The 23664-nt window shown below is 39.6% G+C and overlaps 1 protein-coding gene across 1 annotated transcript; it reads right to left on the bottom strand.

The window, feature by feature from the left end:
* On the bottom strand, positions 1-23513 carry ccdc186 (coiled-coil domain-containing protein 186). The gene is made up of 16 exons (XM_023949397.2): positions 23269-23513; positions 20646-21570; positions 20268-20394; positions 19351-19479; positions 17609-17821; positions 17389-17508; positions 16504-16608; positions 16083-16181; positions 14216-14302; positions 14000-14142; positions 12219-12474; positions 11943-12132; positions 10839-10919; positions 10522-10738; positions 3603-3822; positions 1-1994 (listed from the first exon to the last, which is right to left on the bottom strand). Exons 2-16 carry the CDS (start codon positions 21548-21550, stop codon positions 1911-1913), a joined length of 2976 nt encoding a protein of 991 aa, XP_023805165.1. The 5' UTR covers positions 21551-21570; positions 23269-23513; the 3' UTR covers positions 1-1910.
* Positions 23514-23664: the final 151 nt, after the last annotated feature.

The raw sequence follows: 23664 nt of genomic DNA, 5'->3' as shown, positions 1-23664 counted from the left end.
TTTAAGTTAAGATTTGTTGATTTTTATTCCCCAGAACCACCATATGTACAAACAAAAATCAGGAATAGTTTCTTCTTAAAACATCTTATAATACAGAATATTGTATATACACAAGTATATTAAATCACAGTTTGATGATTTCACACCATTGAGCAAACAGGATGCTTTACACAGCTGGAAAACCACAGAATTCATTTTGACAGGATCGGGCTGTTCACACGATGAACATCATTTCTTCATATTTTCACTCTGAGGCATTAGATTTAAAAGTTCTTCAGCTGCAGACTGGCTTTTTGCTTGAAGGCCGTGGAAATCTTTTCAGGTAGCACAAACCTGAAGGAGCCGTTTTAGCATGCATGAGGATTACAGAGGTCGAGTTTCCCCATGCAAGGGCTGCATTTCTGCAAAATGCAACATGAAAATATGTTGGCAAAAAAGCAACTCAGTTTTAATTTTGCAATGAAAAAACAACACTCTGAGACCATCATGTGACCCTTTTTAAAAATATATGTTTTTCCTACAAAAGGAGAGTTGAAGAAGGACGAAAGAATGCAACGTGGTTCTCTTAATGTCAGAGATGCTGAGCAATCCCTGCAGGCTATAAGATGAGTCTGGCCTCAAGTAGAGGGTCATTTTGGCAAAACCTCGGGGTGAGACTGCACTGTAAAACCGGGTTACTGAGACGGTGAAGGGGAATACTAGATCACCTCTTTCTGCTGTACTGAGTAAAGTATTCAGAAGGACAAAAGCACCGTCTGTCATGTAGCTCAGAAGTCCTTCAATGGTCATTTTCATAAAGAGCTGCAGCTTTTTGTGTGCGAGGAGTGAACAGAACAGTCGGAAAAAGCACAATCATATTTTAACAGAAGGGTAAAAACAAAATAATGGCACATGGATGAATCTCAACCAAAATAAACTTTAAAAAAAATAAAACAGTACAGAATTGCACTTTGTCCCTGGATATTTCTCCAGTGTTTCCTGAGCTACAGATCTCCTTCAACTCATTAACATATTGGACTTTCTGACACTACCAAAATAAAAGAAAGAAAAAGAAAAAGGTAAAAAAATAAAATAAAATCTATCTGGTGCAAAAAAATGTTAGAATGCTAATAATGCCACCTTACCAGACTGGATAAATGAATTAATTACTTCATACTACATTTTTCTTCAGAGCCAGCTTTCAGTGAAAAAAATAGATTTTTTTTTAAAATTAAAATCAGAGAAAACTTTATGTAGAAATACATCATATCGGAAAAATAAAAATCTGAAAATAAAACAAGCAACTTAAAAAGGAAACAAAAAAAAATACATTCAAATGTTGCTAAAGATATTTACTGTGGATTTACCCTCTCATTCCTTGCGGATGGCGTTTTTGCTTTTGGCTGAAGCGATTTTTGACATGGATGAGCCCTGAAATCAAGCACCTGTGTCACACAGCCGGAAAATAAACGTGCTCCAAGTGCTTTGCAGAAAAAACAACATGTTGCTCATGAGGTTTCCTAAAGCCAGACGTTGAACGTGGAGCTGTGTGCGGTCTAACCAAAGCAGCAGTCCTTCAAAAGGACATTAGGCTTTTTTGGGGGATGGACTTCAGGGAACAAGTCTTTATTTTTCTTCATTTTACTGGCAAATCAGACTATTTTTTAGTTATTTTCTAGGCAGCAAACTTTCAAACCGAAGGTTCCCTGGGTAGACAGCTGTGAAGCAGAGGAAGGTATGTTGTGCGATGGAGTGTATGGAGATGAAGCAGCACGGACAGAGAAGTCTCACGTCCAGTCGGTTTGGACGTTCCCTTCAAACGGGTAGCAAACTCAAGGCGCCTAATGCCCCACTTCCACTCGTGACGCTCTGTGTTCCTTCATGAGTTTGGAAAGTAAGTCACGGCTGCAGTCTTCAAGAGCTTCTTCATGTCACTTTCTTCTGGCCCCATCCTCAGGACCCCTCTGCTGCTTGGTGAGCCTTTCAATCTCAGTTCCCAAAGTCTGTAAATTCTCCTGAAGAACAAAGAAGAAGGAAAAAAAATCATCATCCAGATGTGAAAAAAAACACAAACATGAGTTATGGAAAATCAGAAAGGAAACTTTCTTTATAGGAAAATTGAATCTGGACTTTTTCCTGTGGAAACCATCTGTTGTTTAATAAGCTTCATTATTTATAACCCAAAAGGTGAAGCCTGTATTTACAGATGGAGTCCAGAAGTTAACATAGTTCACTCTGGAGTATCAGGAAAAGAATAAGGAAAGCAGTTGATAGAGGAAAAATAGAAGGTTATTTTAGAGCATTTTATTTAAAAACAAAAAGCTAGTTTTATGATTTCATTTAAACATTAACAGCACATCAACAAGAGTATTTAATGTACGTTTTTTTACAGAATGCGCTTATTATAAAAAGCAGCAACTAAATTTATGAATATAGCTGAAAATAGAACAGATTTCTTCTAGAGCCGTAGACTAGGTTACATTTTTTTAAGGTTAGAAAAGTTGAAGCCATTTTGAATTTCAAAACCACAGAAGGTTGGATTTTTGCCCTAAGAAAAAGTAAAACAAAATTCTAATTTGCTATGAATAATTTCTGTCATAGATGCCTGATCTGTGCTGTGATCTTAAAATCAAGAACGATCTAGAATTGAAGGATTTTTTACACAAGCTCTGTTTCTCTTTGATTTTCAAAAAATGTAAGTTTAACGTCTGCACTAAAAAAAGGTGCTATTTGAGATCAGTTGTCCTTGAGTTGTTTTAAAATAACCTTTGTAAGCATTTAAAAAAAGATTTGTATTGAAAAAAAAAGGAAATTCCACTGTTTGTCCGACAATTTTTTGTTTTCCTAAATAATTGTTTATGTTTTTGAATTTTTTTTGGGTTCTTCAAAGAAAAACCTTTTGAATTTTTTTTGTGTGTGTTTTGAAAGTTAACTTTTTGGGAGTGTTTTTCAAATTTTTTTTTTTAAATCCTGCATATTTGGAGATCGATATTTTCAAGATAATTAAAGAACTCCAAACCAAAGCACACTACGACCTGTTTGGCAATTCAAACTTCTCCAAAAGCCACAACATGCCCAGGATGTAGTTATTTTTTGTTAATAATGATTCAAAAAATAAATGATTACATTAAATGCGATCCTCCTGCTGAGCTCATGTTAGTCAGCAAGTGAAGCTACAGAGACAGGCAGGAATCGTCGACGATCAAAATATATTTAATTTACAACTAACAAAAGATGAAATAAACAACATCACAGACACTCATTTCTGTTAATACAAATTCCAAATAAAATGACGTTACTCTAAGTAAATTGCCTCCTAGATGTTACTATGTTGTAACCATTTTTCTTCAGAACTACCAAATTTAAAGCTCTTTTTTTAAGCAGCTCAATTTTTTCATATATTTATCATCATTAATATGTATAAATAATTTTTATCTTCTCTATTTTTCTTGACGTTGTACTTTCTCTTGTTGAAATAATAGAACCTAAAAATGAAGAGGTCAGGTCAGGTCAGGTCTTAAACAGAAACAGGACATCCTTTTCTGACTCTAAATGAAGATGAAGGAAACAGCCGCCATTACCGATCCTGTAAACGTTTGTGAATTAAAAAATGGAGAACTTACCTTCAGAGTGATGTTCTTCAGCAGCGTGTCCTCCAACACGGCCTGCAGCTTCCTGTTGATCTCCAGCGACAGGTCCAGGGTCAGTCCGCTGTCCGCCGGGTGGGAGGTGTACAGCGAGGCCATGATCCCCCCCCTGCGGCTGAGGTGCGCCTTGTTGATATCCGACGCCTCCGATGAGAGGGCCCCTGACTCTTCTCTAAGCACATAGCTCTGGATAATTCTGGGCGGGGGCGGGGGGGGGGGGGGGGAAGAGGAAAAAAGGTCAAATTGTGGATCTCAAAATGGAAAACTAAATAAATAAAACAAGAAATTGACGGCGTGGCGCCGGCTGGAGAACAAAGCAGAATTGAACAGTTTGAGAGCACGGACAGCTCCGGAAGAGCAATAAACCACTTTAAGCAGCAAAAGTAGAAGCTTGAAAAACAGCAATTCCAGGAGGAGTGTTTTCCACAAACCATCCAGGCAAAGGTGATCATCGCATATTTCAGAGGAGAGGAGGAAATGAAAATGGCAGAGAAGAAATGACCTGCCAACGTTCAATTAATCAGCTGTTTATTTTTTTGTTTATAGGAAAAATGATGACAAATGTTCCTGTTTATGGGCCCATTTTCATCCGAGCAGCTCCAGCGCCGAGGGTTGAACCATGTTTGTGTCAGAGAAACGGGGGGGGGGGGGGGACAACCCATTAATTTAATAGCACTAAACTTCCTGCTGTTCAATTTTCTCACTGCATCCCAAAGAAAACACAGACCATTGTTTCTATTTAGAGGCAGAGAGCTGCCACTGTGATTCATATTCATTACGCCTCTGACAGTATTGTCTTCATATGAGACACCAGAGAGCGCGTAAGGAAATTAGCGAGATTAAGGAACAATGTGCGCGTCTTATTCATAAAATCCTTTCAGTGCTAGAAATGAGGACACTTGGGCTCAGGCGCCGTGGATGAAACCAACATGGAGAGTTGACGATCACAGCTCCGTTCCTACTACTCACATGCAGTTCATCTCTAAAGAAATACATGTACTAGGAGATGTGACATAACTCTGGGGGGGGGGGGGGCAGTTGGGAGTCTGCATCGATCCCAGTTCTGACACTCCCCAGAAGAAGGAAAAACTTTTGGTCCAAGAACTGCAAGAATACTAATGATTGGAAGATTTTTCCTAGACAAAAAAGAAACGTGTTTTTTTTTATTAAAGCAAAGGTGAAGATTTCTCACAAACTGATGACTCTAGATTGTACCTTAAGCCTTATTCCCATTCACCCGTACAGGGGGGTTGACCCATATGGGTCCCCCCCCCTGTAAGGGTGCTGTGGGCCTTTGGGTTGCCAGTGGAGGAAGGTAGAAAGGAGCGACTAAATCTTAAGGGGGCCTCAGGTGTGTCTTTCAGTTCCACTGAAGCCCGTTAAGGAACGTCATGATAATGGAACCCAATGCCGTGCGTTCTCTGTTAGTGTATGTGAGGGTTATTGGCCTTCGAAGTATGCATTATCACTTTTTAACGCACGCCGTGGAAGCTTCCGCAAAGTGCGTTAAAAAGTGATAATGCATACTTCGAAGGCCATTAACCCGCTTATACCATGGTCACTTACAAAAGAAATAAATAGTAACCAGTTTTTAGTCCTTAATTCTCGTTTTTTATTCACGTCGGACAGTTCAGGCTTCCACGGCGTGCGTTAAAAAGTGATAATGCATACTTTGTTAGCCATTAACCCTTACGTATATCACCTTTTAAATGCACACCCAGCAGCCAATCAGAATCGAGTATTCACCCGGTATAACATGAAGTATTTGGTATGACGTACAGGTGATGCTATCATGCGGTGCCCTGACGCTGTGCTCTAGTCACTAGTACGGAGTATCGCCTCCTTTCTGATGGCGCACAAGGTGTGCGCGTGATATTCAAGATAACGTCGGATGACTGTAGGATGCCCCCACAAACTGCACTCTGATTGTCCAATTTCCTTATGGCTCACAGTCAGGCTGCACGCAAGGGGCGTGCACCTCTCACGTGAACAGCACCAAAGAGCGCTTCTAGCATAGTCTGCATTATTAACCAAACTAAGGGGTTGAAAAAATGTGTGTACGACACACCTGAGTCTCGTCTACTTCACCCTACTTAAACTGGTGTGTTGCGTTCGCCACGACCTGTCCATACATACCAGCCCTAAGGGTGGATCCGGACAGTTGGGACGAAAGCTTTAGGGGTCCCTGTAACAGACTGGCGACGTGTCCAGGGCGTACCCCACCTTCACTCAACAGTAGCTGGGACGGGCCCCAGCAACCCTGGGACCCTATAAGGGGTTTTCCACAATGACAGTCAAGCTTTCGGGTAAATTTGAACAAACCAGAGCATAAATGTTGAGAAAAATCAGTCAACCTCCTCCACAACACTTCCTGTGTTCTGAATGGGTTTGAGATCAGCTTAATGCAAAACATAAATAAAGACTTTTCATGAGATGAGACTTCAGATACCCTACAGAAGTCTCATCATTCTAAATGATAACGCATTCAAACCGAAACTGCCACCTACAAAACACTGAAGTTAAAGTCTTTCTTGATGCTAGAGCGTGCAAAAGACAGCAAATCTGAAAGGAATAGACCGTCCAGCAATCTGACAGTAGATGTGACCCCATTGATCAAACACACACTGAATGATATCTGTTCAAAAAGCGCCTGCAGGTTCTTCTAACGGAGCATTTCACCACGAGTCCTTTCATCGTTTTCGCCCTCCTTGTTCCTACTGCAGCCTTCAGCGAAAATGTCCCCCCCGCCACATGAACAACGCCCACAAAAAAAAGATGGCATAACAGAAACAGAAACCACCAAACAAAAAAACCTAAAAAATCTTCTACGGGGCTCAAAACAAATATTATATTTCAAAATCCACCAATGAAAGCAACACAGGTGCAAAATCTAAAATCATTTTTAAAGTTATTATGGGATGCCTTGGACTTGGGGCCATGTTGTGGTAAAGTGCAACATTTCCCTTTTTCTCCACAACATGGGGGAAAAGAACATTTTTGTTTAAGCGATCTTCACATGATTTCCCAGACACACCACCAGGTTAAGTCTACAACCATGACGAATGTTTTCTGACCTTTGACTTCGGGAAGACGCTGCCAGCTTGAATTTAAAAAAAAAAAAAAAGAGAAAAAAAAAAAACACTTTCAGCACAAGCTGCAAATGTAAACTCCTAGGGATTTTGAAATTTTGCCTCATAATTCCGCAAAGCTACTTGGGAAAAAAATGTTGGCTTTTGAATAGATTTTGAACTGCGTCAGCGTGTCAAGCTTTATGTTAGCCTGTTGCTCTGTAGTTTCTACCAGAACATTGGAATAAATGAAAACACGAGTTGTGGGATCAAACAGAAAAAAACGATACGACATACCATATGAACATTTAAGAAATGTGGGCGTGGTTAACAAAAAACCTCTGTTGCCATAGAAATTACAAAATTGTCTTTTCCTTAATTCTCCTAAAAATGGCAGACATGTTCGTCACCCCCAGGCCACCAGAGTATAAGATGGTTGCTATGGAGATATAACAATCAGAAAATCTGCCATTTTGAAAAAATTAATTTTATTGCATGCAGCTCTGACCAGGGGGGCAGGGGCAGAAGGGGAGTGTGAGGGGTGAGTAGCAGGCGCTCAGCCAGTGAGGGTGGGTGGGGGGGGGGGGTAAGGGTAGCACCTGTGGATCATACAATCTTTTATTATAATAAAAGATTTCAAAAAGGCTTAAAGCATGCATCAACATCTATAGGTTCTGGTCCATGCACAGCAGAGATTTAGTTGGGTGGTTTTGGAAACCAAAGGGGGGAGGGGGGGGGGGTCATTTTTTCTGACATGCATTTTGAGAACTTATGGTGGCAATCTTGTTGCGACTCCCGCATGCACAAGCAGTTTGTGAGAGGAGATGGAATCTTCCGCATAAGAATGTTTGCCCTTCATCGTCTTCCTGGGCGATTTAAAGTCAGCGCAGAAGTGATGCAACATAAAACCTAAAGGACGGAATTTTCTAAACTAAAAAGCCACCAAAGCGAGGAATCGCGGTGCAGAAATGTGCACGGTTGACAGCTAAACATCAAGCCACCTCCATAGACTTTCCCCATTCACACACAACATCTGGGCTACCAGGAACATAAAATCAAACTTACCTCTGACTAGGCTTTCGGGGGTCCATATTTAGACCCCAAATCCATTACGACAGTGTTTAGTGAAAACAAAAAAAGTGACAGAAATTAAAGAGGTGATAGCATGGAGGGATACCTGGCATAGAGCCACTAGCAAGGGCTCAACATCGACATGGTCAGAAATAAAAAGTGACTCCTGATGAAACGCCTTCAAAATGGGGGCAAGAACACAAGCATGCAGCAAGCAAGAGTTTGGCAAAACTTTAGAATAAAGTAAGTCGGTTAAACCAGTTCCACCCAAATAAGAAGATGTAGAGCAAAAAGGCCAGCATGACAGACAGCAAGTCCTTCTGCTTTCTTCTAGAACAGAATCCAACAGAACATCAGGTTTTTTTTATTCTTGAACACAAAAAATACAAAAGAAAAACATAGAACTTTAAAATAAATTAAAAAAAAGAAATATCTTCTAGTGTTTCTAAGGTTCTACCCATCAACTTTGCAGAACTGTGTCTTTCTTTTTATAATTTCATAACTAAACTTGGGTGTACTACGATAGGGACCACCATCACACTGACACCACCGTGCTGGACATGCTGGATTTTTGCTTTATGGCAAACCAGCTACATTTTTTTATTTAAATTTCTCAAGAAATGTCTAAAAAAATGATCCAAATTGTGCTTCCTTAAGAGACCAGCGAATCTACTGGAAGCCATAAAAAAAAAGACTAATATGCTTTTTTTCTTACTGTCACTTGGCATTCTGGGTAATGATGGAGCCAATTTTTGGCAATCTTTAAAAGCTATGCAGATTTAGATGTATAAGGGAATCATCACAACATTTAAAAGCCTCCAAATGGTCGACAAGTGATAGAAAGCAGTAGTATAATAGTATTTTATCAGATGTAAAACTTTCTTTATCTTAATTGTATGTGATCTATACTAAATAACATAAAACCTATCATGTCATGAAACAGATTGCAGCCAATGATCTGCTTCTAACTTCCCAATTGCACATTACTTGCAAAATTTAAAGGCTGGCTGGTTGGCAAACAAACAAAAAAATAAATAAATAACCAAAAAAGCAGGGGGCCGCACAACTAAAGTTATTAAAAAATCTAGTTTCCCCACATTTGTGACGGTTAGTCAGGACAGATGAGCTGAAGGTTACACTTTGAAAAAGGGTCAAGTTAGGAGAACGCAAATGTTTCTCCATGGTTAAATTCTTTCAAAAATGATGGAGGTACAGAAATAAAAATGGTTTAAAGACCCGTGCCGGAGAAAATCGTGTTTTTAACCAAAACATTCAGCTTATAATTGCCTGAGTATTTATTTAGGCAAATCATGAATCAAAAGAAAAAAATACAGAGAAATATTTGTGACATAGAAAACAGGCAGAGCGGGCCACAACCCTCTGCTCCAAAATTTCAGCGACATGGAGAGGAAGAGGGGCGGGGTTGCTCTGTGCTAATGGTCCCACCCTCAACTGGGAGGTGAATTTCTAATGAACTTCTATAAAAAGTACGTTTAATTTAGGCTAAAAACATCCTAATCCTGTTTAAAAGACCGGTGGCAACGCTTTGAAAACAGATCAAAAGATGATTAGAGTGGGTCTTTAAACGTAAAACCATGGTTTAACACAGAAGGTTATGAAAAATAAATACACTTTGCCTCTAAACTTCCTGAAAGACTGCCTCAAAGACTCTCCTTCCACATCTGTCTGCTAGCCTGAAGCCGGAGGCGAACACAGAAACAGTTTGTCAGTGTTCACCAGGCTGTCCTGGAGGGAAAGGGACAGAGAGGCAAAAAGGACACATTCCACATCCATACTCTGGGAGGTGTAACACCCCCCGGGCTTCGCTGAGATTCTTAAGAGATAAATTTAGCGCTGCAACTGTGGGATTTGCCCTGGATTTACCTCTTCCATGTAGGTTGAAACTGAAAGGTTCACATGCGCGAGAAATGTGAGGTGGGAAAAGTGGGAGGACGGAAAATCAACTGACGAAAAAAGCAAGACACAAACATCATGAACTGTTCTCCAGAATATTTGCAAACACATGTTTATTTCTTTTCTTTCTCTTTTAGTAGGGGAAAAAAAAAGGGATCGGGTCAAATCCATCCCCTTCTCCAATCATCTATGGCGAGCAGAGGCCCTATATGGTGAATGACATGAATGAAATAGGACTGGGACAGCCAAAATGTCATTGATACGGTCTGTTTAGCAGCAATGAATATTTATGGCACACACTTAACGATCCTTACAGAGGCGCAGCCCCCAAGCGCCTATCGTCTATAAATAGCTCCAGATTAAGAAACCAAGTTTGCGTGAACCAAAATCTGATGATGAGTGGAAGAAACGATCCGTCAATCGCCACTGACACATTACAACGATGGTCAACGCTTAGCTCAGATGTTTAGACAACAATAACGGCACAGATCTAATCAGACACTGAAGCAAAAGTCCAAGTATGTCAATGTTCTTCTGAACGGCGTTCCTCCTCCCTCTGGTGCTGATGAATGAGGCGCGAGCACTTGGCTGTGCGTGGAGGTGACAGATTTGGTTTCAGCAGCTCGTTTTACATTAAAAACGCTTTTCTTCATCCTAATGTCACTAATAGAAAAACCTGCTGATTCTAAGAATTTCCCTATCACCTGCACTGGCAGCAGCACATTCGCTGTAAACCCTCATCACCTATAATAGTATTTCCCTGTAAAATAAATGAGCAGAGCAAAAAGGAATACCGTCTTCTCCCACCTCTTCCGCCCGTCTCTTGGATTCACGCCACTCACTTTGTTTTTTTGCGGATCTCCTCCACCAGCTGCCTGATGTGATCCTCCATGAACTCAATTTTTTCCTGCTTTCGCGCCAAGGCCTTTTGGAGGCGCACGATGCGATCGACGAGCACGGTCTTGTCGACCTCTGGGAAGCTGTCGGCAACCACCGGGGAAGGAGCTGACGAGCTGTCGTCTGCACCAGAGGTCCCGCCGTGCCGAGCATTCAAGGAACCTGTCAAAGGGAGATTTTTTGATTTGAATGACAGAAGTTCTTCAGTGTGTGTTGAACTAATTATGGTATCTTATGATATAAACATTTTTTGGAAGTATACCTGAAGAACTGGAGCGGCTGCCCATGCTGTTGGCATCCCGGTCACATCCACCGTTATCGACATGCTCCAGCTTTTTTCGAGCTAGAATGAAAAAGAAAGTGAACTGTAGTAATAAGTTTATGCGTGAACAACACGCCATTCCGGTTCTAAAACCACATTTGTTCAATTACCAAAAATACATTTTTCGGAGATGAGTGTTTTTAAATAATCAAAGTAAGTTTTACTTTATTTGTGCACAAAAAATTGGCACAAAAGACAATTTTGAGCCTAGAAAAACCAATGAATTGCTCTAAAAGAGAAATCAAAGAGCAATGTTTTAATAGTCAATATATTGTTTTTTTAAATGAAGGTTGATTTAGTTTTAAATCTATCCCTAACAATTGTTAAGTCCACAGTCAAATATTCCAAAATGCAACAGCGCTGCGACCTAAATGCTAAAAAGTTTTTCAGCAAAATCGGCACTTTCACACCCCTCGTGGCGGCCGTGGGGGTTTTAAGAAAGAGTGAAACCTTTACAGTGTTCGGATAATTTCTTGACATTGGACAGTGGCCGCCCGGGCACATTTGGAAGTCATACGGTGGCAGTCCAGCAGCAGGCGGGTGGCAGGAAGGCAGCAGCTTATGACTTACAGGAGGGTCTCAAAGGTTCCTATAATCGTCTGATGATTGGCCGATTTTAGACTGCCAAACTCCGACCACCCCACCCTTCCCCCTTGCTGAACATCCAAATGTTAGAAATTGTATGGTAGCAGCACAGTCTATGGACAGTTTCTACCCCCCCGGGCTCTTGATATGGATGCCCGCCATCCGGAGACATTTACATATCGTCCAATCAGAGCTGCTTTAATTTGAAAATCACTAAGGTAGTGTGGTTTTTCTGTAACAAAACAGACATTTTATATAAACATACTTGAAAGGTTTGTAAAAAGCTATAAAGAATTCTTTCTGTTTAGTCAGTTGAGAATATTTCACCTAGTTGTGTTTCAGAGATGGTAAATGCTAGACTTAATCCCCCTGTGACAAATGAAACTGTATTCAGTCATGTCTTTTTTCTAATTTTACGTATGGACAAATCCTTCAAAATAAAAGAGTTTGGTTTCCAACCTTGGATGAGCTGTTTTGTGAGGTCCTTTATGTTGGCAGCTTGTTTCCTTTTCTGGGTCACCAGCTCGTCCCTGAGCTCCTCTACCTTGGTTTTGAGCTGGTTCACCTCTGTCTGCAGTGCTCCCCGCTCCTCCTGCAGACCCTGCACCTCCTGCTGCCTCAGCGCCTCCTCTCGTTTCAGCTGTCGTGACTGCAGGAAAAAGAAGAGGGTGGAATCATTGGATAACCCACATCTTTAGATAAACAAAGCCCTCTGTCCGTGCAGAGGCTTCCGACCTTGTCGTCGAGCAGCCTGCTCGTCTCCTCCAGCCTCGCCTGGACTTCTGTGAAGTTGCTGCTGAGCTGATCCAGCTGGGACTGCAGCGCGTTGCTCTCCGACTGCAGCTGGGCGTTCTTGCTGCTCAGTTTCTCGGTAAAGCCAAGCAACTCCGCTTCACGCTCTCGGCTTCCCTGAACATCCCGCTGCAGGTCAGCCATCTGAGCGGTCAGGCTGCTGACTTCCTCACGGAGAGACGCGATTTCATCCGTGTCACTGCGTTCGCACAAAACCACACCGTCAGATGATACACCGACATTATCACTGGTTGAGTGAGGGAAATTACTCATTATATTTAATGGTTTGGACCATATTATTTATTATTAATAATCAAACTTCTCATAAAATATTAGTGTGAATCATTTTAAAATATAAAAAGAATAGATTTGACATTTCCTTAATTCACTCGTCAAGAAAAACAACATTATTAACTGATTAAAAACAAATGATCAAAAAATTATTATTGCATTTTTCTATCTAGTAGCTTTGATAAGACCAGCAGAGGCCCACATGAAGGACCAGAGCTGTTCTTACCTCAACCTTTGTGTGCTTCAAGAAAGAAAAAGGAATTTATTTAGAACCTCTCTGTCAAAATTAACATGTTAGTTTGATGTAGAAGGGACCCAACTTAAAAAAAGACACTTAAAAAACAGATAAAAAGCACCTCGATTTGTTTTTTAAGAAAACGGAGCAAAGAGAAGTTATGCTTTTAAATATAGATTGTATCACTTTCTTCGTTTGTGGAGAAAAAAACTTAAACCATAAAAACCTTAGTGGAAAAAAAAGGCTAAACTACCTCAAAAAGAAATGCACACATCTGTCAGAACAATTTTAGTTTATATTGATAATTTAATATGCATGATTCACTTTAGTCTTTATTCATTTTAAGGACAATATTTAAAAAATATGGTTTTGACAGGGTGTTCTTTCAGCCCCTCACACCCCCAACCTAAAACTTGCGGTGCAGCAAAAAAGGCGAGCAAATTGGAGCTTTCTAGCCATATAGTTTGGAGTCGGATGCCAGCTCGGACGAGGAAAATGACAACGCAAATGAATCTCGATGTCTACAAGTGGATGCATCAGAATGGAGAAGGGGGCTTGTGGCCCGCCCAGCGTATTTTACACATTAAGTTTTTGCATCTGCTCCTGATTCACCACAATTTGAATGAAAACAAAATACACAGAAATGTAATTTAAGATTATGTTTCTTTATATTTGTTCTGCATCATCAGAAAAATGCCACAAAAAACATGTTTAAAACACCAAAAACATAATTTCATCGGAGTGGGTCTTTACGACCCCTTTAATCTCAATTTAAGGTCAATCTGAACCAGTGAAGCATTGTGGGTATTCAGCAAATATATGAATATATATGAATGCTGCACAAATAATGATAAACATTTTGCTATCATATCAAAAAGAAAACTTGATATTTTATCAAAGGGAATCCTAATTTTACAATCCCTGAATATAAAACATAAAACTGCGTGTCCATACTGATTATCTTAGAACTTTAAGTCTCAGTTTTTGCTAAAGATGCTTTTCTTTTCTAATTACATCTTTGTGGTATGAAGGCAAATTCCAAAGGTCTCTTTTAACCATTAAACAAATAAACCTGTTTCTTCATGAACATTTTGTGCTCTTCTATGGCCGCCATGATGGATTTGATCCTTTCCTGTTTGCTAAACTGTATACATTCTGTGCCTCTCCATCCTTACGGATTGGAATGTGTGCTGCTTACCGCTGATGTTGCTCCTCAAGTGCTGTGACCTCCTCCACTTTTTCTCTCTGACGGCCGATCTCAGCTTTTTGCCGGTTGATGATCTCCCTATAGTTAGTCAGCTCGTCTTCCCATCGTGGTCGCTCGTCCTCCAGGCACTTTAACTGTCAGGCAGAAGGGATGGGCGTCACGGGAAAGTCCGCCTCAGCCGATGCGCTGAAGCTGTTTGAGACAAACCTTAGTGCGAAGAGTCTCCAGCTCGTCCATGCTTTCTTTGTAACTCTTCTTCAAGTCCTCCAGCTCTTTTTCCTTCAGGCGTTGCACCTATAAACCAAATATAATCAATGACATCTTTGATCATCTTTAGGAAACTTTAAAACAGGATAAATGGATAAATTTAAACTGGGATTACATCACTCAAGATGTTTAGGGGTCTTTTCGATGTTCATTCAAAAGTATTTTGCATAAGTCTTCATCACAAGTGTGAACGTAATCAGGGTTTTTAATGCTTCGCCACATCTTTTTTAAAACAAACCATTAGTGGTGCTACAGCTGGACAGCATTTCCAAGAAGCCATTAGTCGTCTCTGGTCTCCAGGACGACTCAGCAACGATGGAGACGTTGGTGCATCCTCCTTCTCACATCAGATCTACATTTAATCGTTTTTTGCTTGCATAATTTATGTGTTGCATCATCGCTGTTGCATAACAAAAATATTAATTTAGAGGAGGCAAAGGTATCTGCCAAAAAACCAGCTGAAGATTCAGACAACTGTTAAAGAATTAGTGGGAGAAAGATCAAAACAATCCTAAAATGTTTTCTTCTTAAAAAAGCAAAAAAACATTTCAATTTTCAAATTTAGGAATTGTTGTATCAAATTAACATATTTAAAGGCTTATTGCGAAAACATTTTTTATAATCTGGAGTGATTGCAAGAATTGGGTGATGTCTTCTGGGTTGTTGCTGGAAACTGCAGCGCCCTATTGATTATTTCTGGGGCATTTATTTATAAAGTCACGAAGTGAGGCACGAAGAAAAAAAGGCCGTCGTTTTTGGAGCGAGTGCATCGATGGGCCCAGAACTTTTGGGACTCGACATGTGTTCGTCTGCAGAGCCCATGTGAGCTTTCACGTGTTTAAGACGGTTACACCTAACAAACCGCAGAAAAATAATTGCTTTGATTTACAGATTTACTTTGAACCTTTAAATTAAAGAAATATTACATAAATTTAAGGCCGTGTCACACAGCCACTATATAGATTTTGCGCATGTTCCATGTATGACATTTGGGTCTCTTGTGATATATGCGTGATATATTAATAAGTGTTTCTTTCGTTTGTCGATGTGCGCAGAAAAAGGGTTTCTGCAGACGGCTCTTTACGTGATTTTGGTTTTAAGCTGTTCAAAAATTATTGGTTAGTTGAAATTGCGTATCTTACAAAGTTTATCTGCAATTATTACATAAATCCTACAAAATAGTGCGTGATTTTTGCGAAATGCATATGAGAATTTGTGGCTTTCCACGACTGTTTCACATATGTGTAACGGACTTTTCACACATGTACCACCAATGTGTAACTTTTATATATGTCGCGCATGCAAATTAAGTAATTGACAAACAAATTACTAATGAATTGCAAATTGCGATTCATGCTCTACGTTGATTTTACGTGTTATTTGCGTTGTTTATTTATACCTTTTCCGTGGTTTTAACGTGGTTCGTTCGTGATACATCTGTATGCAAGACGTATATTCACGTATGACCGATTTTCATGCATCAAATGTGTGCGAAATGACATGACCTTTAAGTTTGATGCTTTAATTTACATAATAGTCATTTTTCTGCTCAATTTAACATTTCCTTTCTTTTTAAAGATCTGATCATTGTCAAAGCTTTATTCAGAAACATGAACAGAAATGGTTTTTTATAGAAAAAGACTGAATTAGTCAGAATATCCTTTTTTTTACATCAAAATAAACAACACCAGGACAAATCTGATGAACTTCTGATTAAGTCCGTGATTTTAAAAAGGCACACACTTGCATGTAAGATATATATTGATGAATGGATTTGTGAAAAGATTATAGTTTAAAGGGATGTTACCTCTAATTGGTCTGTTTGCTCCTGTATGTGCTTCTCCAGCTTTCCTTTGGTCTCTCGTAGTTTAGCGTCCAGCTCGTTTGATCGGAGCTCTTCTGATTCCTACAAGTTAAAAAAGAAAAATGAAGCTTTCAAAATACAAGAATAACAAATATTAGCAACAAAACTCAGACATAGACTTGTTCGGCCTATTTATCAGGTTCTTCCTTTTATTTTTATTCTAGAATTAAAACAGAAAATACATCTGAATAGGGTCTAAAACTTAGCTTTTTAGAAAAAAACTAGGACAGCTCTTTACCACCATCACAAGGCGTAGATGAAAACTGCTGCTCTATTTCACAATTTTGGCAAAGATTGCTTCATTTACCCATTTAAACGTGCAGTAAGTGGCTTTTTTTTTTAATTTAAAAAAATCACATCAGACCTGATAAGTTCGGATCATGTCTTGGCAGTTTTTGCGGATCTGCTCAGTCTCCTCTTTGGCCTGAGCCAACTTGGAGGTCGTTTCTCTTAGTTTGTCTTTAGTTTCCTAGAGAGAAATACACATCAACATATTAATGACATATGACAAGTAAGAAGTACAAGTACAAGTAATCTCACAAAGTCAAGCGAAAAAAGAACATTTTTAACAAGAAAAAATTATAGGGTTGTTCAAAAATAATCACTCATAGACATAAAGAAGTGTACTTGTTGTACTAGTTTATGGCTTCATAATATTCATCCATATTTCTTTCTTTCCTTCAACACTGTATTAATGTTATTATGTTTTCTAAGGGTATTAACGGATTAACTGCTCCTTATTCACAGCCATTTGAATAAAGAAAAAACTCAGAAATGCAATTTTGAGTTTAAATTTCCTCCATCATCAGATGTCGCAAAACCATCATAAAAAGTTTTAAAAAAAAGTTACAAATCATTGTGAATCAGGAGTAGACGAAAAAAAATGCAGTTTGAGAAAGAACTGATTTCTCATGTAGAAAATATGCTGGGCGGGCCGCAGAGCAACTGAACTACTGCCGCTCTGCAGAAACTATGTCCTAGAAAACGACACAGCTGTCAGGATAATGAAAAGACCACTGGGAACGGTCTGAAAATAGATCAAAAGATGATCGGAGTGGAACTTTAAATGAGTTTGAGGCATTCGCTCTGCTCAAAGTGAAGCTTTTAGTCTGACCTTTTGCAGTGGATTTGCAAAAAAAGAGATTGAGAATGTCGCCAAAACAACTTCCAGAACCTTTGGATTTTTAGTAACTGGTGGAGGTTTTAACAAATACGATCAATGAGGCGTTCATTCAAATTGTTGCCTTACCTTGTGAGCGTCTGCTTCACTCTTTAGTTTGTTCTGGGCCCATTTGACCTTTATAAGATGGGAGTTAATCTCATCCTTCAACTTTTCCACCTCTCGGGTCAATCGGCCGACCTCGCCTTCCTGCAGATCAAAGACCCAAAAGGCAGAAGCATATAGTTCATGTAAACTGAATTTGGTAACAAAGGCCAAATGGAACAACAGCAAACGGCTTTGACTTCACCTTAGAATCGAATAACTGCTGCAGTCGTCCTTTCTCCTGAGCCAGCTGGTTTCCACGGAGAGCCTGGCGGTCCATCTCCTTGACCGCCTCCCTCAGCCTCTTCTCCAAACTTTCCTTGTCCCTCCTCAGGTCGAGCGCCTCCTTCTCTCCCCGCACATATTTCATCACCATGGCCTCCTTTTCTTGGCGTGCCTCGTCACACTTCCTGTTTACCTGCGGAGCATCATGTTTTTTGGTAAAACACTAACCAATACTGAGCCGACGCTGGAGTTTTTAACATGCCATCTGTGGCTGTTGAACTTTAAATGTTAAAAAAAACAACAACAAAAAAAGTGTCTCTTCAGCTTTTTGGTAATTACTAAATAAAACAAAAAGAAGAGTAAAGGGCAGAAATCAAACTTTTAGCACAGAGCTTCTAAAAACAAAATAGACAAATGTTGAGAATCTCAGAGGCAGAAACAGTTGATCAAGATTAAGACCTAATCCAAGGGAGGAATGAAAAAAAACTCTTGTTGCTCACTGAACAGTGAAATTAAAAAATTGCGAGGTGTGACAAAACCGCCGCGCTCAGATTTAACCAGATGTGCAAACTCAGGGTGAAAAATGTGCCTTTATGCACAATTCAATCTGCAATAACAGGGGATTGAGGATGCAAAAGCCCTGAACACACAGCTGACGGTTTTGTGCAAATATTCAGATAAAGAGAAAGGTAGTTTTTTTTTTTTAAACAACAGAAAAAAACTGATTCAGCATTATAATTTTTTTTCCTTCAAGGCAGGAAAATAATCATCCTTTTAAGCTATCGGGCATTACAATCTAGAACTCTGCATTTATACAACTTTTATATTTGCTATAAAAAGCAATCAGCTTTTAATTTAACCAATAATAGCAACGTGTGAAGATTGAAACTGTTAGGTTAAAAGTTGATCACAATTTATGAAAGTATCTCTGGAAAGGGTGTGTGAGAATCAAAAGACCCACTCCAGTCATCTTTTGAGCTACTTTAAAAGTGTTCCCAGTGGGCTTTTAATTATGATTAAGCCATTTTTTGCCAAAACCCAGAAACCTGTGATGTTTTCTAGGACATAGTCTGGCAGTAGTTCATTAGGAAATTCTCGTTTTTTCTTTTAGCTTTTCTTGTCCAACAGCTGAGCAAACAGATTAGAGTTTTATTGTGTTGGATAGATTTTACTGTAACAATAGAGGGTTTATGAATCTTCTGACACACAAGGCGTATATTTGGATAAACCCCTTTTGTATTTGAGGCTAAATTTTATTTATATTATTTGTGTTGGAGAATGGTTAAAAAAGTAAGGGGGGGGGGGGGGGGGTCATTATAAATTATCCTCCGAGTTGCGGACGAGTACGCTGGCGCGGAACAACCCCGCCCCCCTTCCCCTCCCTGTTGCTGAGAGCTGGGAGCTTGCGGCCCGCCCAGCGTATTTTCTACGTCACAGACAATTATTTTTCAACATTATTTATTGTCTGTTTCTGATTCACAACGATTTGAATAAAGAAGTACTTTGAATTTCAATTTTGACCGAATGTTTCTCTATATAAGCGTCTTCCATGACCCAAAAAAGGCCACAAGAACATGTTGAAAACGCCAAAAACACCATTTTCCTCGGACTGGGTCTTTACAGTAGGAACTTGGAGAGGGATGGAAAGTGAAACATGTCAGATTCAGGAAAAGCCAGGCAGGGGGACCAGCTAATCTGGTTGTATTTAAGGTGGACTCATACCTGTTCGATGCGGCAAGTCATCTCCCTCTGCATCTGCTGGAGGTTAGCCTTAGCTGTCTGCTCGTGGTGGATCAGTGTATCTCGTGAATCCTTCAACTCTTTCAGTAGCTCCTCCAACCTGCCCTCCAACTGCAAAAACAGAAAAACAAAAAACACGAGTGACCCCTTGCTCAATTTGAAACCTGACGTAACCTGATATACAAGACAACTACCAGCAAAACCATGACTTAAAAAGCTCAAACGTAAAGCACACAGAGGTGGGGTGTGATTGATTCCTCTGAATTAAAAAAGATGACTTACAGAAAATGTCCCAAATCTAACTTTCTACATTTATCAAAGTACAAGCAGTCCTATAAATGGAATGATGGTGTCATAAACATGAATGGCAAAAGAAAACAAAAACTTGCAAACTGAAAAGGCCCAGTTTCAGAGGTACAGTAGATAATGAAATGAAGCGAACATAGCCTCCTAAATGGAAGTAATTGGGGCTGAGTGCACCTTTTTGTCCTGGCCAGCGAGAAAATGGGCTTAACACTCAAACAGCAGCTAACTGTGCACATTTAACTGCATTAGAGTGACGGTGACTGGTGCAGCCTAACACGATTTAGCCTTTTGTTTGAGTCTCTACTTGCGTAAGAGTCAGTTAGAGCAAAACTAATATTTGAGTCTGATGAAGTTAGGACTAGTTTAGAAAAATGATGGACTAAGTCTTCACTGAGAATCAAATATTTGTCTTTCTGCAGCTATAACATATGAAAATGTGTCTAAAAAAGAAAAAAATAACATAAAACAACTAATGAAGACAGTTGTGAGAGGCATTCAGTGAGACAAATACATATTTAAGCTCCTTTGAATTGGTTTGTCAGCAGTTTTCTTCCTCTGTGTCACACATAGATTGTTTTCAAAACATGAATGACCTTTTTAATGGTGGTGATGTGCTGCTTTTCCATTTCTGCCCTCTTCTTTATCTCCTCCCTCATGTTGTCTTTCTCTGAGCAGATGCCCAGGATCAGCTCTTGATGTCTCTTGTTCTCTTCGAGCAACCTGTACCCACATAAATGAGATTAGCTGGATTGGATGGAATCCACAAAGGACCTAGAAGTTGATGATTTTTTTTGTTTTTTAAGTGTGAATTGAACCATAAAGATAACAAAACATGTGTTCAACACTAAGAGAAACTCTCTTTTCTTTGACAAATTTAAACAGGAAAACTGTAAAGGTAATAGAACAGCTACTGTGCAAAACTTTTTTTATGCTTTATTGTGATAAAATCTGACTGTAAGTACGTAAGTTACCTCTGAATTGCTTTTTCCTGTTTTGTGTACTTGTCCTGGACGCACTTCTCAAAGGCCATCATGCAGCCCTTCTGGTCTGCTGAGAGCCCATTAACTGGTGGACTTCCTTTCCTCTTTCCCTCACCAACACCTTCAGCCAGCTGGCAATTCAACAACTCCGATTCCAGCTCGTCCAGCAGCGACTCCTGTGACAGCGTTCGCTGGATCTGGGAAATGAGCTTTCTGCTACAGTCGGTGTCAAAGGGGCTCGACGAGGAATGCAAATCGTTGGACCGAGTTTGTGGACTGGAGGCGGGCGAGGAGCTGACGGTGTCTGAGCTTGGGGTAGAGGGGCCGTTAAAGATCCCAGAGGTGGTTGAGGAGTCGGTAAATGAGTTTTTGGAAGAGCTTTGGACAGAACATGATGAAGGGCTCTCGGATAAATCACCACTGTCAACGGGCGACGACTCGGATGATCTAGAGACCAACAGTGACGGCTGTTTGCCGTCGCTTGGGTCAGCTGTTTGATTAGTCGATGGGATCTCAGTTGTTTCTGCAGGTGGAGCACCTTCCACAACATCTTGATGGGCGGCAGGCGCTACCAGAGTGACAGGAACCCCATCTGAGGAAACAGGGGAGGGTCTCTCACTCCCAGAGAAAACAGTACTGCTGTCGGACTTGTTAGAAACCGGCTCTTCTCCATCCAAATTCTCCTGAGAGCATCTTTGAGCTCCCTGCTTGTTGTTTGTTGTTGATTCCCTGTTAATTTCTTCTTTTGAATTCAAACTGTTTTCTATGTCATGCAGAGATATAGTGTCCTTCTCATCCGAGCCGTTGCCCAGCTGATCCACAGACTCGTCCATAAATGGTTTCACCTCTAATCCCTCCATCTTTTGAGGATCTGTGGAAGGACCTGGTTGTTCCATGGTCCCTCTGTACTTCAAACCTGAAAATGAAAGTAAGACACAGATCATTGAAAGGGATAAGCTGCTACAAAGATTAGTGTGTAAAAATACAGACCTGTACTAATTCCTTTTTATTTTCTTCCCTATAAACCACTGGCGTTCATATTCAGAACAAAACCGTGTTGTTAAACTCAATTACAAAAAGGAACTGTTTCAAAGACAGACAGTACAGGTTAAAGGGGAGAAACACCTGGAAAGGCAGGAAACTATCACATGCAACTATGACAGGTATTCATGATAGAAAGGCAGCGAGCTTGGCTAAAAATACATGGTCAAGCTCTAAATAGTAAAAACCTTTTAGGAATTTAAACAGTAAAAAGGCGAGAACCAGTGTCTGTGTTGTTAACAGGGAATAAAGCTGTTCCAAGTAGTTTTAGGCTATAAACATTTAGGAGAACATTCACAACTCAGCAATATATATTACAAAGAAAAGAAAAAGACTCCAAGCAAGTTAAATAATTCCTCACATCTGACACAGTTGACAATTCAATTCACAGATAACTTTTTCACAAACATGCAGTTTTTCTGGCATGGCATACCCGTTACAACAAGAGGAGTGCAAGTTTTGTCATTGTTAAAATGGAAACAGTGGCTTCAGAAATGTCAAATGACCAGAAATCTGAATTTTAAAATGTTACATTTGATTTCGTTTTATATTGTGTTTTTATTTGTATTGTTAGCAGTGTTTTATATTCTTTAGTATAGTTTCTTCCTCTTTAAATCAGTTTGATTTCTTCAACATCATTAACTTGCCAGAAGACTGCAGATGAAAAATAGCCTATGGCTAAATGGTGACATGTTTACATTTGTTTTTAATCATCAATCATGCCCTTTTCTTAAAACATTTTTATTTTACTTTAATCTATTGATCTTGGAAATAAAAAAAGCAAACAACAAAATGATCAACTTAAATTACCTTTAGAAACAGCGATTAAAACAAAAATACATAGTATATTCAAGACAATAAAAGCTTTGTTAGTCGAAACTGTACCCTATTGTCCCAACCACTAGATAATCCTGTTTCCCCTGGTTTTTCAAAAATAATCCTACAGCCATCAGCCCCACCCTTATAGCGTATGATGCTCCTTTAATCAGAATTTAGGGGTCTTTTAACTAAATATTTAGCTAACTGCATCTAATAATATATACCGGGGAGATTTAACATAGATATTCGAAATAATAATGGGATTTTTTTTAAAACGGAGGCTCTGTCTGTGCACATAAGATGCTCTCATCTGACAGGTGCTTCGTCACAAAACTGAGGTCTTTCATATTTAACAATATTTACAACTTTACGACAATAAATACGATTATAAATGTCAGTAAGAGAGACGTATACCTCTAAATGTTCACGTAGAATTCATCTAACGTTGCTAATTGTTAATATTGTGCTGTAGTTAGCTGCTCTTTACAGTTGTTGCTTAGCTGCTGCTTAGCCAGAGCCTTGAAGTTGAATAATGCAGGCAAAACTAAATCCTAAATATTATACAAATAAGGTTAAACAGTCCCTAATTTTTTAATCAACAATGTAAATGTTAATTGTAAACCCAGAGCTGTATCGCTAGGCCAACACTCACTGACACGAGCTTTTCATTGCAGTCTGTGTACACATTAAGCTAGCGTTGCTAGCATCACCACAAATGGAGATTTATTTTGAAAGTTGTGATAATTTGACCTACCTAATTCTTTAGATCCATTGTTTTTATTGTCGCGTAGACAGACCAGAAGAGGAGTGAACTTGAAACTCCTTGTTTAACCAGCTGATCGCCCAGAGAGTCGCCCCGAAAGAAGGATATGACACATCAACAAATATGGCCACTGCAGGACAAACGGTGAGCTGATACAATCCAATGAACGCAGGGGTGAAGATTACGTAATCGTGACGTCAGCAAACGACAGGTACGTCTTACTTTCCAGGAGTCAGAAACCACGCAAAATGTTTCCGATTCATACCAGACATACTCGGTAAACGCCCAAGCTATGTTCGCTGAAGTAAAGAAAAGCATAGTTGATTGTCATAAAATATTATTTTGTAAATCTATTTTTGTCCTGCTTCTAAAAAATTTGAGATTTTG

Source organism: Oryzias latipes, chromosome 19 (genome assembly GCF_053564925.1).
Source record: "Oryzias latipes strain Hd-rR chromosome 19, Olatipes_Hd-rR_3.1".
NCBI classification, from domain to species: domain Eukaryota; kingdom Metazoa; phylum Chordata; class Actinopteri; order Beloniformes; family Adrianichthyidae; genus Oryzias; species Oryzias latipes.
The sequence above is the reverse complement of the archived record's forward strand: the minus strand, read 5'-3'. Positions and strand labels throughout refer to the sequence as shown.

What these genes read in the sequence shown, in the direction of transcription:
- ccdc186 (XM_023949397.2), bottom strand. Translation starts at nt 21,550, where the DNA reads ATGGAACAACCAGGTCCTTCCACAGATCCTCAAAAGATGGAGGGATTA. An exon ending in ACATGATCCGAACTTATCAG is followed by an intron (nt 16,182 to 16,503) that starts GTCTGATGTGAT and finishes TTTAACTTGTAG; the next exon opens with GAATCAGAAGAGCTCCGATC. An exon ending in CACAAAACAGCTCATCCAAG is followed by an intron (nt 10,920 to 11,942) that starts GTTGGAAACCAA and finishes TTTTCATTCTAG; the next exon opens with CTCGAAAAAAGCTGGAGCAT.